The sequence below is a fragment of the Eucalyptus grandis genome, chromosome 9 (assembly GCF_016545825.1).
Source record: "Eucalyptus grandis isolate ANBG69807.140 chromosome 9, ASM1654582v1, whole genome shotgun sequence".
In the NCBI taxonomy this organism is placed as follows: domain Eukaryota; kingdom Viridiplantae; phylum Streptophyta; class Magnoliopsida; order Myrtales; family Myrtaceae; genus Eucalyptus; species Eucalyptus grandis.
The window spans coordinates 24,098,604-24,114,066 of NC_052620.1; the positions used below are offsets into that span (position 1 = coordinate 24,098,604).

General features: G+C 41.4%; 1 protein-coding gene across 1 annotated transcript; it reads left to right on the forward strand.

The window, feature by feature from the left end:
• The first annotated feature begins 999 nt into the window (after nucleotides 1–999).
• LOC104420477 (glycine-rich protein 1-like) lies at nucleotides 1,000–3,545 on the forward strand. The gene is made up of 2 exons (XM_010032317.2): nucleotides 1,000–1,003; nucleotides 2,758–3,545. Exons 1-2 carry the CDS (start codon nucleotides 1,000–1,002, stop codon nucleotides 3,543–3,545), a joined length of 792 nt encoding a protein of 263 aa, XP_010030619.2.
• The last annotated feature ends 11,918 nt before the right edge of the window (nucleotides 3,546–15,463 follow it).

Here is a 15,463-nt window from a genome sequence, read left to right on the forward strand (position 1 = left end):
TAGTTAGATTTCACCTACATTAATTTCTTATATTACTGTCGATAGAACAAAAAGAACGAAAAATGCTTCAAAGATTACTTGAGTGGTCAAATGTTTGGTCTAGATATATATGTCAAATCCTATACCTACTCAAAGTAACATTGGGTAATGTCCATCCCTGTGTGGTTTGAATTCTACTTATTGCACGTCGATGAGTCGATTACATGTATCAAACGAAGGTAGGGGAGAAATTTTTCATTGATATGAGGACACCAAAGAGTGTTTCAAAAGCGAAGAAGCCAATGGAATCGAGAGGATTTTTGGCTTCTTCCTCTAGCTTATGCTTTCTTCTCAGGTGTATGCCATGTGTTTAGAGTTCTTAGTGATTTGAGGACACTGTAGAGAGAATTTGCAATTGATTGGGTGACATCACTTTCAATTGCGCTTCGTCACAACTTCATTCCACATCATTCACTCTCTGGGGCACTTTGTTGTCCCAGTTCTTGCATAGACAAAGAAGAGAAAAATGGTGGATACTCTCACTGGGGAAAACCTGAATTGATAGGACCCGACCAGCATTTTTTGTTTCGATTTGGTTCGGGTTGAAACAAGTGTGATTCCAAATGGTTCAATTCGATTTGGGTACCATGGAAGTCCAACCAAACTGTTGACACCTTAGAAAGAGAGAACGAATGCTCTTTTCTTTAAATGGGCTGGATCATTGGCTTTAGTGCACGAATTTCCTTGAAATGAGCCCAACTTAGCCAGTTTATGGTTGAAACAAGTGCAATTCCAAATGGTTTGGTTCGATTCGGGCACCATGGAAACCCAAATCGAACCGAACCATTGACGCTCCACGAGATAAGAGAGTGAACGCCTGGGCTTCTCTCTTTTTAAAATGGGCCTGATCCTTGGCTTCAGTGGGCGACTTTCCTTGAAATGAGCCCAACTTAGCCTGGTTTAAGTATAGACTGAAATTTTAAGGTTCCTGGACCGTTAGCTGATCCGGGCCGCGTGAGAATGGGTACATTAAAGGGTCTAGATAGGCCATTTTACTCAAGAATCCGAATTGGTCTCGCATTTTATTTTATCATGTATTTGTTTATTTATTTCCTTTTTTCCTCATTCCTTTTTTTTATCATTTATTTTTACTTTTACAATAAATGAAAGTTTGATTTGTCACCAAAAATTCCATGTGTCAACAGGTCCTATGATAAAAGGCAAGGTTCGGCTATAAAGCCCAACAACAGCATCACTGTTCCTTCAAAAAAAAAAAAAAACCAACATGTGTATATTATATCCCATGTCAAAGTCCCAAATTTTTCAATAAATATATAAATAAATAAACCGAGTCCTAACTCTAAATTTCATTTGCCAAAGCCTGAACAAAATGATGAACCTCAAATTCAGCCGACCCACATCACATCTCATCACATTTCCAGCTCATCGGACATTCCTTTTGTCATGACCTCCTCGAAGCAGGTTGGACCACCTGAGGGTTCGATTAATAGACTCGAGCTCTCCCAAGCCCATATTAATTCGCTTTTATCTAGAAATCGCCATTAATCTGTTTACGATAGGTCAATTAGACACCTAAGTAAAATAACGGAAAAATCATTTTACTCATACGAACCAGAGACTTTGGATACGGTGTCTTGGTTACACTAGATTTCTCTAATACCCTTTCGTTACCATTCTTTTTATTTTCAAAAATGTCTTTGCAAGTAGTCTAGATTGGTTTTAGCTTAAATTACTATTACATGGGTACTCAATCATTATTAAACACTTAATGAATCAAAAAAATTGCATTAAAAGAATTAAATGCACAAAGCAAACAATTTTTTTTTTTTTGGGTTTTCTTTTATCTCAAAATTGAAACATGCACTTTAACTACCTTAATTTTATTAACAAGCTATTTCTAATTAAATGAACTTAACATGCAAATTAATTGACATGCACCTAATATTTTTGTAATTTTTATTAAAATTCGTAATAAAAGAAAAAAACTATTAAACTATCTAAAAATGAATAATTTTCTAATATGTTTTAGAGGTTAATTTGACTTAAACCCTATCCTATCTTAGAAAACTATTTTTTAAAAGAAAAATGAGATTATCAAAATGTGCAAACATTATTTAAAAATCTATCTATATATATATATATAATTAATCCTAATCTATTCCAAAATTATCTAAAAGTGCAATCCTAAAAAAATGCAATCTTAATTTACTAAACCAACACTCCGATGCAAGATTTGATTTTTGATTTTTTTGATTTTTTTGATTTTTTTGATTTTTTTGATTTTTTTTTAGTGTTTTTCAAAACAAGCAATTATCAAATAAATATTATATTTAAACTAATCAAGATAGTCATCAAATGATGATTAAAATAATCGAAAAAATAAACCATTATCCGGTTAAATTAACGATTACTTTAATCCTAAACATCACAATATATAAGAAAATTCAAAATAATTAAAAATTTGATATGAAAGCTACGGATCAAATTAATAATTATAATGATTTAATAAGTTAAAATACTATCAAAATGCTCCAAAAATCAATATAATTTAAAGAAAAAATGATCCAATATCTAATGGATCAAATTAATAATTATATTTTGAGCAAAACCCTACGGATAATGCTTAAAATATTCATAAAATGAATATTGACATCCCATGTTCCAATTTAAATAATAGTAACTAAACCTGATAAAAAAAAAAAGATAAAAATAAAATAAAAAGTAAGCTACCTTTACTGTTTTTTTTTTTTAAAAAAGAAAATCGGTGCGCGGGTTTTGCGACCGACGATTTGCGCCGGGGTCGGGACGGTGACGCGAGCCTTGGGCAGCTGGAGCAACGATGGCAGCGACGCTCGGAGCTCCGGCGAAGGTTGGCCGGCGGCGACGGTGCTGCTGGTGGCCGCAGCGAGGCGGCGGAGGTGTTGCTGGTGGAGCGGCGGTGCGTCGGCGACGGGCTTCTGCAGTGGGCGGTCAAGGCGGAGCGGCGAGGGCGTCGGGCGCTGCTGCAGGCGCGGCAGCGGGCGAGCGTCGGCGGAGGCGTCGCTGAGGGCGGCCGGACGGAGGTGAAGCGCCGGGCGAAGAGAGGCGCAGCAGCAGCGGCGAGCGGGCAGAGGTGGCGCGGGCTGCTGGTGCAGTGGCAGGTGGCGTCGGCGACGGGCGGAGAGCAGCTCGGTTACAGCGGGCGAAGCTCGGAGGCAGCAGCGGAGGCAGAGGCGCGTTCGGAGCGGGGCTCAGGCGGCGGGAGACGCGCGGTCGTCGGCGCTCGGGGTTGCAGCGGTGGTGGTGCGGGCAGAGCGGGGCGGAGCGAGCGGACCCGCAGGCGTTGGGAGGACCAGCAGGAGTCGGGCGCTGGCAGACCGGCAGGCGTGGGGACGAGGGCGGACGCGGGGACGAGCAGTGACAGGTGCTCGCGGCGTCGGCGAGGAGGCGTGGGCGTCGCTCAAGGGGCGGAGGCGTTGCGACGGCGGGTCGTCGTGGGTCAGCAGGCGGGCACGGAGCGGTGGTGGCCGGGAGCGGCGGTGCTCGCGAAGACGTACAGCGACTGAGGCGCGGCGGAGGCTCGGCACCGGCGAGGAAAGCGCGAACGACAGGGACCTGTCTTGTTTTTCTTTTTCTTTTCGCAAAATTCGGTCCCTTTTATAGTGGTTCCAAACACCCTATTCTATTGCAATTTTCAGGCTTCCTTTTCCCGCTTCTTTAATTCACGGTCTGTAAATTGAAGCGTGATCTTACAAACGCTTGATTTTTCTTCGAATATTTCGATTCCTTCCCTTTTATCAAACTCTTTGTTTTTTTTTATTCACCTGGTTTCTTTGACCGAGAATTTACTTCTACATTTACTATGACTTGAATATTCGCTGGAGCAAGAGTGGCTAATCAAAATTTCCACATTCTATTCATAATCAAATAAGATCGATCCTCCCCTTATTTTCCTTTTATTTGCTATGATGCAATTTTTATTTAATTTATTTAATTTCTTTTTTTTTTAGAGCTTAGAAATTAATCCCTAATTTTTAGGCAATAACTAAGTTGTCAAAATTTAGGTGTCAACACCTTTTTTGGTGACTTGTTGGTAATTTAATGAGAGAAAACTTGTTGACTCACACTTAAATTGATTTTCTCTAAAAAGAGTGAGTAAATGTAAGGAACTGCTAATCGAGAAAAAAAATTGATAACTCAATTAACTAGTACATAAATTATTTTAAAGGCAATCAAATATTGGTTAGCAACTCAAATGGAAGTTAGTTACCAAAATTAGTCGTTACAGTAAGACAAAATTAGTAAATCACTCTAATTTGCATTGGTAATATCACATAAGGGTTAGTAAATTTGAATCGTAGGTGAGTTATCCAAATACATTGGTAAGTTAGTACAGAAAATTATAATGTGTAATCTACCAAAAAAAAAAAAAGTTGGTAATATGATAAAACTGTTGTTAAATAAGTTACCAGAGAAAAAAGTGATTGATAATTTTTTTACCAACACTTTTTTGAAATTTACCAACGTGGAAAAAAAGAATCATATTTATTGACACGGAACAATAGAATTCGACCCATATGGAGATAAGAGAAACTTGCGGCCATTGTATTGGATAGGGCATATAGTTTGACAACACTTAACGGTTTTTTTTTTTTTTTTTTTTTTTTTTGGGTCATGATTTACAGTTTCAATTACAGCCTCAAGAAATATGACTTTTTTGTTTTTAGTTATCTAGTTAGGGTAAAACAAAGGACCGTCATAACTCATCGAGAGAAGTAATCAGGTGATCTAACTATGAGTGATGCGGTCCCTCGAAGTTATTTAAAAATTGTTGAAAGTAGCCGATAATAACTCTAATTTGATTAGGCGCAAGATAAGAATTAATTAAGCGGACAAGAAAGATGCTAACTAATAGAGCACTTATTCGGGAGGAAATTATATACCATTGAGAAAATAACACTAATGACTCATGAATTTTGGCCCAATGTGTATTCTATTCGTAGACTTTTAAGTAATTCAAATTGATCCATGAACTTTTGATAAATATTTAAAGGAATTAAATTAAATATTTACAAAAAATTCAATGATCATTTTAAATGAATTAAAATTTAATGATTAATTAATCCTTATCACATTTCTTGAGAAGCAGAGAGCGACTCTTCAGCATGGGTAGATTTGGTCAAAGAGATGTCACATGCACATATTTATAGGCCTCTACCCAAGCTAAAATATTGGGTGCACTAGTGATGATAACTCAACAATAAAATAAATCATTCGCTGATTAACACGTGTCCTTTGAGCTCACATTTTAAAATTTTCACAAATCTCTCTCACTTGAGTTCCTCCCTCTTTCTTCCTTGTTCTCTCTACTCCATCTCTTCCCTTCACAAATAGAGGCCGAGATCTCGGTGTTTATGGTAGGGGTGTGCAAAATACCCGGGAACCGCCCGGAACCGGACTGGAACTGCCCGGAACCGGCGGTTCTCGAGGGAACCGGACCCCGGTTCCAATTTTTGGGAACCGGTGGGAACCAGTCCGGTTCCTAGTTCTGTGGGCGGATCCACCCGCCTGCCCACCCAAACCAGACCGGCACTTTTTAATATTAAAAAAAAAAAACTAAAAGAAAGAAACCCTAAGTTCGCGTCTCGTCTCTTCCTCTGTGGTTTCATCATCTTCGATCTCTCTCTCTCTCTCTCTCTCTCTCTCTCTCTCTCTTCTCTTCGTCTTCGATTTCTCCCTTTGCGTCGATGCCGCCGCCGCCGCTCCTCCTCCACCGCTGTCCACCCCCTCGAGCTGGTCGCCACCCGCCATAGCCGCTGCTCCTCCACCTCTGCTGTTTGCCCCCTCGTTGTTGTCCATTGGTGAGCGATCTCCAACTTGTTCGAGGTTCGGTCTGAGCAGATTTTTCTCCTGATTCGTGGGTGATTAGTTTAAGCAAAAAGGAAATGAGTGCCTCTTGCACTCGTCTACGCCCTCAACCACTGGTTTTTGCCTCCGGCCACACGCCACTGCTGCTTTGTCTCTGGTAGCCCGGTGTCCGCCCCCTCGCTCAGTCTCTTCCTCTTCGATTCCTCCCCAAGCGTCGACGCCGCCGCCGCTGCTCGTCCTCCGCAGCTGTTCGCCCCCTCACGCCGGTTGCCACTCGCCACAGCCGCTGCTCCTCTGCCTTTGTTGTCCACCCCCAGTCTCTTTGTCTTCGATTCCTCCCCGAGCGTCACCACTGCCGCCGTTGCTCCTCCACTGCCGCTGCTCCTCCGCCACCTCTGCTCCTCTCTTTGGCTTGGATTCTTGTTATTGCAGATTAAATGAAGAAATGAAGGGCATGGAAAATCTAGCGACACAATTGTATCCTTGACTAGAGGGAAAAAGTCTTTATTGTTGCTGCAGTGTTTGTCCTGAACACATTTTTGTCCTGTGAACTTAGAAATTTATCGAAAAACATCATTTTACTTCTTACAAACGAGCGACGCCCATTCGTTGGAAAGTAAAAGCCACATAGTTTCGTTTTTTTTTCTCCCCAGTTGAATTAAAGGTTTGTGCTATTATTTGTGTTTTCATTGACATTACTTCAGAAAAATTCTGAGGAGGAATGTTGATGCTTTAGATTCTGCTGTCAACAAGCTTGTCCGGCTTCCATGACATCGGATAAGTTGTCGATGCACTTCTGTTTCCCTACTTAAAGATCTCTTCTTATGAGAGTCCTAGTCTTGCCAACATGATACTTGAAGTGTTGAGTGAGAGGAAAGATGATCACTTCACTTGTAAGATTCACTTTTGCCATTCTTTTGCATCTCTTGCCGTTAGTTGTATATTATCCTCCTGACTTTGGATCGGTCTGGTTATAATGTCCATCAGACAATGTAAGTTTGATATTCTCATTTACGCTTTGGAAAACCTGTTGCTAAATCATTCATCGAAGATGTTTAACTAGGGAGCTGAAACTTTTTGGCTTGCTTTGATGATGCTTGCTATGCAATTGAGAATTGAGATCAATTATGTCATCTCTTTTGATGTTGGGTTTTCCTTAGCTTAAAATTTTCATCTCGTTGTTAGTGAGACCGGATCCATAGATCCACCTAGGAACCGGACCGGTGGTCCGGTTCTCGGGTGGATCCTGGTTCCAATTTTTCGGAACCGGTCCTTAGCGGGTGGTTCCCAATTTTAGTCCGGGAACCGCCCGCTCGGACCATGCACACCCCTAGTTTATGGAGAAAATATTCAGTGATTAGCAATTACAACGTCATCGGCTAACCTGGCGTATATGCTCCACTGAAAAAGCGACATCTATCCGGTGATCTGGAATATGTAGGAATTGAAAAATTAAAACCGAATGGGCTCGAACGCTCTTTTCTCTCTCCTCTGGCGAGCCACTGACACAAGAAATAATAAATGCATTGTCCCCGCTCAAAACTTTCTCTCTCATCTTTTCAATTTTTCAAGCTATGACTTCATTACCAGCTCTCTCTCTCTCTCTCTCTCTCTCTCTCTCTCTCTCTCTCCCTCCTGTTTTCAGAGAAAATGTTTGCTGGTTTCTCACCGATCAACAAGAAGACGACATTTTTCTTCGTCCATCTTCTCCAGAAAATCGAACGTTGTAGCGATTTCTGTTAACGCAGATCAAGCAACAAGTGTAACCTCGGATGATCAGCACCCGGAGAGTGGGAGATTATTCGCAGTCTTCAAAAAGAATTTGGTTGGAAGCTTTAGGTTGCTGACTTGAGCTGTCAAAGCCGGCATTCTTGGGATCGCAGACGCAACATGCGAAGGAGAAGCAAGCCTCTTCGGGCTCCCCTTAACGTCGGAGAGCGTCACCCGCCAAGTGAGACCCTCGGACATGGAAGGCTCGGAGGTGAGTTTCCTGGAGAAGTTGGTGCTGTACACGGCCAGCGCAGTGCTCGGTTGCATCGTCATATTCGCCGGGCTCCGTCACCTTGACTCGAACCAGGGGCCTCTAAGAAAGCCCTCGAGCACAAGAAGGAAATCGCCAAGTGGTTTGGTCACGGAATTCATGCTCCTAGACTGTAGAGGCAACCACTCGCGCAGGGCGTTCGAGGTGGCGCGAGAAGGCGATGGAGGGATCATTGTGGGGTACAATGCCCTTCACGAGTGCACGTTGTGGAGTGGATTGAGAGCTCACTTTTTGCTGATAGGGGAGGGTCTTATGGTGATTAGGATTGCAAAAGGTGCTAAAGCCGGCAGTGGCGGTGGCGGCAAGTGCTGCATAGTAGACGACTGCATCGTGAATAGCATGTTTTTAAGATCATCTCGCTGCTGAGGAGACAAATTGAAGCTTGAGGACATGATGCGTTTGCTTTTTTGGATTTGCCAGAGAAACAGAGGACCAAGAATTTTTGCTGGATCTAGATTTGGCCATCCAAACAAACTCCTAAAAAATTTTGCAAATGTAAACAGAGATTCACTAAATTGTGTAATGAAAATCTACATTTGTTGTTATTTCTTTTCTATACACAAGCTATGTTTTCTGTAGAGTTTTGCCTCTCTTTGGCCCTCAAAGCGTGAGAAGGGAAAGAAACTATTGAGAAAGATGACATGTTTGCACATTCGAGACCAGGAACTTAAAACATTCAATTTCGCTAAAGCAAATAGCAGTTCACCAAACACATTGTTGAAAGAAGTTTCGGGTTCATAGTATTAAGTCAGAAACAGCCGATTCATCCGTCGCTTAACAACATAATCATTTACAACACAGGCTCTTTAAATTAAGCAAAAGAAAGCGAGCTAGGTCGCCTTGGCCTTGGAGAAGTTCCCCTCAAGGTCCTCATCGACGAATTCCTCGAAATAACATGCTTCCACTCCGTGCCAGATTGCTAGAGTGATCACATGCTTCCCCGATAGGATCTGGAGCACCAGAACACCAGAGGCATTACATGTCACTCTTCTCACTGAAGTAGTCGGTGCTTGTGTACTCCGAGGCGAGGGAGCCCATGGCAGCGCTAGCCTTGAGCATGGTGAGGACCACATAGTTTGCGAGGAGGTTGTGTAGACCCGAGTCCGAAAGTTGTGGGTTATTCTACTGATCGATGAGAACTTTCTCGACCGATATTGATTGGTGGACTAGCCTGGGTTTGTCTCCTTTATATTCATGTATGTAGCTAATACCTGTTAAGAAACGGTGCTTGGCGATTTCCTTCTTGTGCTCGAGGGCCATCTTGGAGGCCCCTGGTTCTGGTCGAGGTGAATATGACGACGCAGCTGAGCGCCGCGCTGGCCGCGTACAGCACCAGCTTCTCCAGGAGACTCGCCTCCGAGCCTTCCATGTCCAAGGGTCTCGCTCAGCGGGTGACGCTCTCTGACGTTGAGGGGAGCCCAAAGAGGCCTGCTTCTCCTCCGCATGCTACGACCGCGATCCTAGGAATGCCGGCTTTGACAGCTCAAGTCAGCAACCTAAAGCTTCCAACCAAATTCTTTTTGAAGACTGCGAATAATCTCCCACTCTCCGGGCGCTAATCATCCGAGGTCACACCTGTTGCTTGTGCTGCGTTAACAGAAATCGCTAAAACGTTCGATTTTCTGGAGAAGATGGATGAAGAAAAATGGCATCTTCTTGTTGATTGGTGAGAAACCAACAAACATTTTCTCTTAAAAGAGGAGGGAGAGAGAGAGAGAGAGAGCTGGTGACGAAGCCACAGCTTGAAAAATTGAAAAGATGAGAGAGAGAGAAAGAGAAATGGGGGAAGATAAAGTGCCAGTGAATACAACCCTTGAAAAATTGAAAAGATGAGAAAGAAGGTTTTGAGCGGGGACAATGCATTTATTATTTCTTGTGTCAGTGGCTTGCCAGAGGAGAGAGAAAAGAGCGTCCGAGCCCCTTCGGTTTTAATTTTTCAATTCCTACATATTCCAGGTCACCAGACAGATGTTGCTTTTTCAGTGGAGCATATACGCCTGGTCAGCCGATGACGTGGTAGTTGCTAACCACTGAATACCTTCTCGTGTTTATGGAAGTTGAACTTGCCTTAACAAAGATCTTAGCCTCGGTCGACCAGCTAACAATGAAGTAGTTGACGGAGACTGAGATCTTGGCGCAGGGGAGGAAGGTGACAATGTGCCCGAGGTCGAGCATCTCATCGTGAAGCTAGTCAAGCGTGGTGTCGATGAGGCCCAACTTGTCGGTGAGGATGGTCTGGCGATGGCCATGCCGACGTCGCTGACCTCGACGATAGCAATCTTGGTGTGGCGCTTGGAGGGTGATGGCAGAGCTTGTGATTTTGCCATTCCAAATCCACCGTGATTTCACCATGGGCTCCATTATTGATCAGGAGGGGCCGACCACCGCTGACAGATAGTCACCCAAGACTCTTTCCAAGGGCAAATTGTGAGTCAAGAAGGAGAGAGACCAAAGCACCATTGTTGCGTTGAGAGGGAGGGAGGGAGACCGTGAAGAGAGAGAGGAGAGAGACTTTGCCAACTTCTGACAGGTGGGGCATTGGAAGTGGGCGTATCAATCATGTAATAGGAAGCCAATCAATATTCATTGATATTGATACATCAATGCAAGCATTACGAGCGTGGTATAGCTAGAATTGATGAGTACTTCACAAGGAGCATGAGCAAGCCAATGCCCTATATCAAGACCCAAGGTGAGTCTGACACTCTCACCGTTTGTCTATATGTTGACGATCTCTTATATATATATATGGAATAATGAGAAGATGGTGCAAGAGTTCAAAGAAGAAATAATGAAGACATCTGAGATGATGAAATTGGGCTTGATGCACTACTTCTTGGGCATCAAGATTGACCAAAATGAAGGAGTATTTATCTTGCAAAAGAAATATACTGAGAACCTCTTGAAGAAATTCAAGATGAACTATTGTGAAATAGTTGCAACACTGCTTGTGACGGACGAGAAGCTACTAAAGGAAGATGGAGTAGAAAAAGTTGACGGCTCCCTCTTCAAAAATCTGATTGGCAATCTATTATATGTCACTGCTACACAACCGAACATCATATATGCAACTATCTACTATCATGATTCATGAAGAGTCCAAGTCAAATTCACTAAGGAGCTGTCAAGAGAATTTTAAGATACTCATTGGGAACTATAGATTATGGCATGCTAAGCTCATTGGCTACACCAACAGTGACAAATGGGACAATAGGTTACGGAATATTTTTGTGGACATTCAACAAACAAGACTAGGCTCCGTTCGTTTAACGGAAAATAATTTTTGGGAAAATGTGTTCCGAATTTTCCAGTGTTTGTTTCATGGAAAATGAATTTCTTAGGGAAAATATTTTCCATGTGTAGCACCCTCGAAACGGCCCCCGATCTGTTAGGGTCGCCACATATCATGTCCTTTATCTTTACCTTAAAATCTATTACTCTGATACCATAAAAATTTGATAAGTCCATAAATCCTGGGGGGTTATATCAATTTTTTTTTATCGGTGCCTGCGCAGTTCATATAGTGGAAGCATATTCAATATCTTCCTATTCCATAATTGAAAACGATGCACACCAACTAAAACATTTTTATAAGATAAAGCCGAACATTTTTATTCACATAAGCTTGATAGACATCATCGGTCGGTACACCAAAATTTGCCGTGGTTTTTCTATACCCGACTACACACTCAAAAGATAACCGACTCCCTCTTTCCTTTCTTTCCAAACAATCATGTACAAAAGCTTCATCTATTACCTGTCACACGCGATCACACCCAGCCTGGTCCATCGGCTGGCAGCGGCGGCAACATTCCTAGCATGATCCCATCACAATGAATGTGCACCGACAAAAACTCCTAAACTACGGGGCCATCAGGTAAATTGGCGTCATACATGACTATAACCCATACTCGGATGACCAATCCTCGAATCTCAACATGAGTGTGCTCTGAACACATGCACTTAACGTCAACTGGGACATCGTAAAAAGTATAGCGAGTGACAGGTAGCAGAGGCATCTTTTAATCTGAAATGTTAGTCCCCAAACAGGGTGAGTACAACCACTCAGCAGTAAAAGATTCATTAAGCTATATCATGTAGTACCATCAATATCCAGATTCATGCAAGATAAACAAAAGCAGGCAGTCAAAGTATAAGCATGCATCAAAATCATGAAATTCTTCAATGCAATGGCAATTACAATTTCAAAGGATCAAAATATAACATGTCCATTTACACAAGTCCCAATCATAAGGCCAAATTGTAATGACATATGTCCCATTCCATACCATACAATTTAGTCTCATAACCAGACCACACTCACACTTAATATAATCATCAGATTTAATCATTCAAACAATTATATCCCCCTAGAGGACCAATATTTGCGTCCTCCTGGGATTTCGCATCCACCCTGGCATCACGAAAGCCTCCAGCATTCAGCCACCTAGGGCCACCAGGCATCCGAAGCGTATCATACTCTAGGCATCTCGTACCCCACCTGGCATCACGAGGAATACCTCCGAGGCTCACCATGAGAATGGTTACCCCGACCCTCCGGATTTACGTACTGACTAGCAAACAATCGAGCATCCCGAAGCTCCCAAGGAAAAACCTCCGGCATTCAGCCACTTAGAGCCACCGGGCATCGACTCATTCGATCCTTTGGGCATTCCGACTCCTAGGGCATCATTGACTCGAGGGTCCAACGGCAACAATTAACATCTTAATTTCAAAAAAATACTTTCAAATGCAATGACAAGATGTCCGAAGAATCCTTCATCAGATCTCAATATTACATAATATGCCAATGCCAGTATCATCATGTCACTAGCAATTTAAGATGCATTCACCTTTGAGACAAATTGAGCAAATTTAGAACAACAATAGCTCAAACATCACAATGCGCAGTTTTTGTAATAAATTCGGAATAACCCCTAAATGAACTCAGAAAATTATGAAATTTTGGTATGTTATAGATGAGACATAAAGGAAGAAACTTCATGAATGACACTAGGTCAGATTCGTTGTGTAAAGAGAGTACTAGTTTTCTGTTTCTTTCGAAATTCTGCAGTAACTTTCAGGTTTGGTACCTACAGAAGGAAATTCATTTCACCACCTATATCTTGTCCGTTTGTTTTCAAATTTTGATATGTTATTACTAAGCATGTGCCCTGAAACTTTCATTTAGAGTTCAAATTCCAATTCTATGTATAAAATTACAGAAAATTTGTGGAATCATCAAAGGTCAAGTTATTCTTACAAAACAGAGTACTGGTTTCAATAGATTCACTCCTATCTTCATGTTTTCACATTCATATGGCTAGATTTAGACGTCTAACTCAATCTGATGGGTGTTCTATTATGTAAAATGGTTCATTTTCTTATCTTCACCATTATAAATCAGAGCGATACAATTAAAAGGACTTTCTATCTAACTTTCTCTAAAACAGAATCGGTACATATGGTTTTCTTCATTCCTAATTCAATCAAGTCATTTGTTTCTCTACCAATTTATCTTACAACACTTCAAGTCTCTTCCACAGCATCTAAGAACACTTTCAGCAAGTTCTTATTAACAGAGAAACCCTCCCATAGCTCGGCTCAAAGCATATATTCATCCCTAAGCTCACTCATCTCAACATATACCACATTTTTCACTCGGCAACCATTTCCTCACCTTGCTCGATCAAAACACAGCCATCTTTCACTAAATTTTTGAGACAAGCAAGACTCAAAAACAACAAGCAATGATTTCTAACTTCAATCTAGTTCCCGTCGAGCTCAATCCAACACAGCACAGCAACAATACATTTAGTTCTCCACAGAATAGCAACTCCCAATTCTGCATTTTCTCACATCTACCAGCATTTCACAGATAAGTGCAGCATGCAAAGACATAGGTTAATGAACTTCCACTTGCCTCTAGCTCACTCTCTCGGCCTCCCTCTCCCTTGCTCAAACCGAAAGCTTTTGCTTTCTTTGCTTAATTATTTTGCTAATTTTTGCATGAAGATGACAGATGGCTTCAAGGAAGGGACACGTGGAGAGTGTCTGAGGTAGCAATGGACAAGTGGAGAGTGGCGTGTCTCCCTTGTCCGGTTCTCTCCTCCCCCCCCTTTCAGTCGACGGCTTTGGAGGCTCCTTGGGCCTGCTTGCGTCCAAAAAATTTTGGGGCCAAAAGTCCAAACTCAAAGGCCCATAGTCTTTAAAATATAAGCCCATAATTATGAAGCACTTTGTTTTCTATAATCAATTTATATTCCCATAATTTAATTGCTTCAAGAACAAATGTATAGCCGAAATTCTTGCGTGCAGTCCAACTCCTCAAAATTTTATTCTTAAATTTCAGCATGCATGTTCCTCATGCATGACCAAATTCCATTCCTTTGGTTCTTAGAAAAATAATAATATCAGTCGATCAAATTCCAAAGATTTTCTCTTGTTGCACGGTTGATCGGTCCAATAGATAAAAGAAAACACGGCCGTTGCATATTTGAGGGTAGTTGGAATTTTCGGATGCCACACCATGAAAGGAAAAAAGTCTTCTAAATTAGGAGAAAATGTTTTCCATTTTTGAAAAGTGGAAAACATTTTCCTCACTTGATCTCTCTTATCTCACACCTCTACAAATCCTCACTTGTTCCTCCTCTTTCTTCTTATTCTTTTTTTTTTTTTTTTTTTGGTTTCCCATCTTCTTCTTTCTTGGCTAGTCGTTGGCCGTCGCTAGGTGAACCTTGAGCTCGTCGATCTCAAGCTCGCGCTCATCAATTTGGCGAGCCTTAAGCTCAATGCTTGCGTTTGCCAATTTGGTGAGCAGCAAACCAACATTTGGTTTGATTTTATACTCTCAGATTTTGTCATATTTTGCAAAGTGAAAATCTGTTTTACGTGATATTAATTTATTATACAAAATATTCTTCCTTAAATATTCAAAGATTTTATTCTCTCTAATTTTATTGTGCTTTGACTAAGTGAGAATTTCCTTTTCAAGGTATTATTGTGCATAATATTTGGGATTCTACTTCTATCACTCAACGGCTACCAAATCTTCTAGATACATATCTGTCTAATTGGTAGATTAGAGGACGATCTTCTAAGATACTGTCAAACGGCTAGTTTGGAAGTGGAGGAGTATTTAAGGAGATCAATGACCGATGAGCAAGTAAGAGACGAAGCATATAATTTATAATTCCAAAGTCTAAGCGACCTTCGATCATACACTTGTCTCTTGTGAGCTTAAACGTTTGTGATCGTGAGAGAAATACCAAAAGAGTGACTTAGTGAGATCGTATGATCTACCACTAAGTGTTTACACTCAAAGTTGTAATCTTTTGTTGATTGCATAGTGGAATCCAACAGAAGACTGTAAGCGTGGGAGAGTGGACGTAGGCTTAATCTAAGTCAAACCACTATAATTTATGTGTTATTATTCTCTTCCCCGAACTCCTTTATTTTGTTCGTAATTTTATTTAACTACTAAAGTCTGAACTCACTCAAAGTCTATTTTTCTTTAGACTCAGTTTTAAAAGTCTGTTGTTCTTCATACTCATATTCAAAAACAAAATATATTAC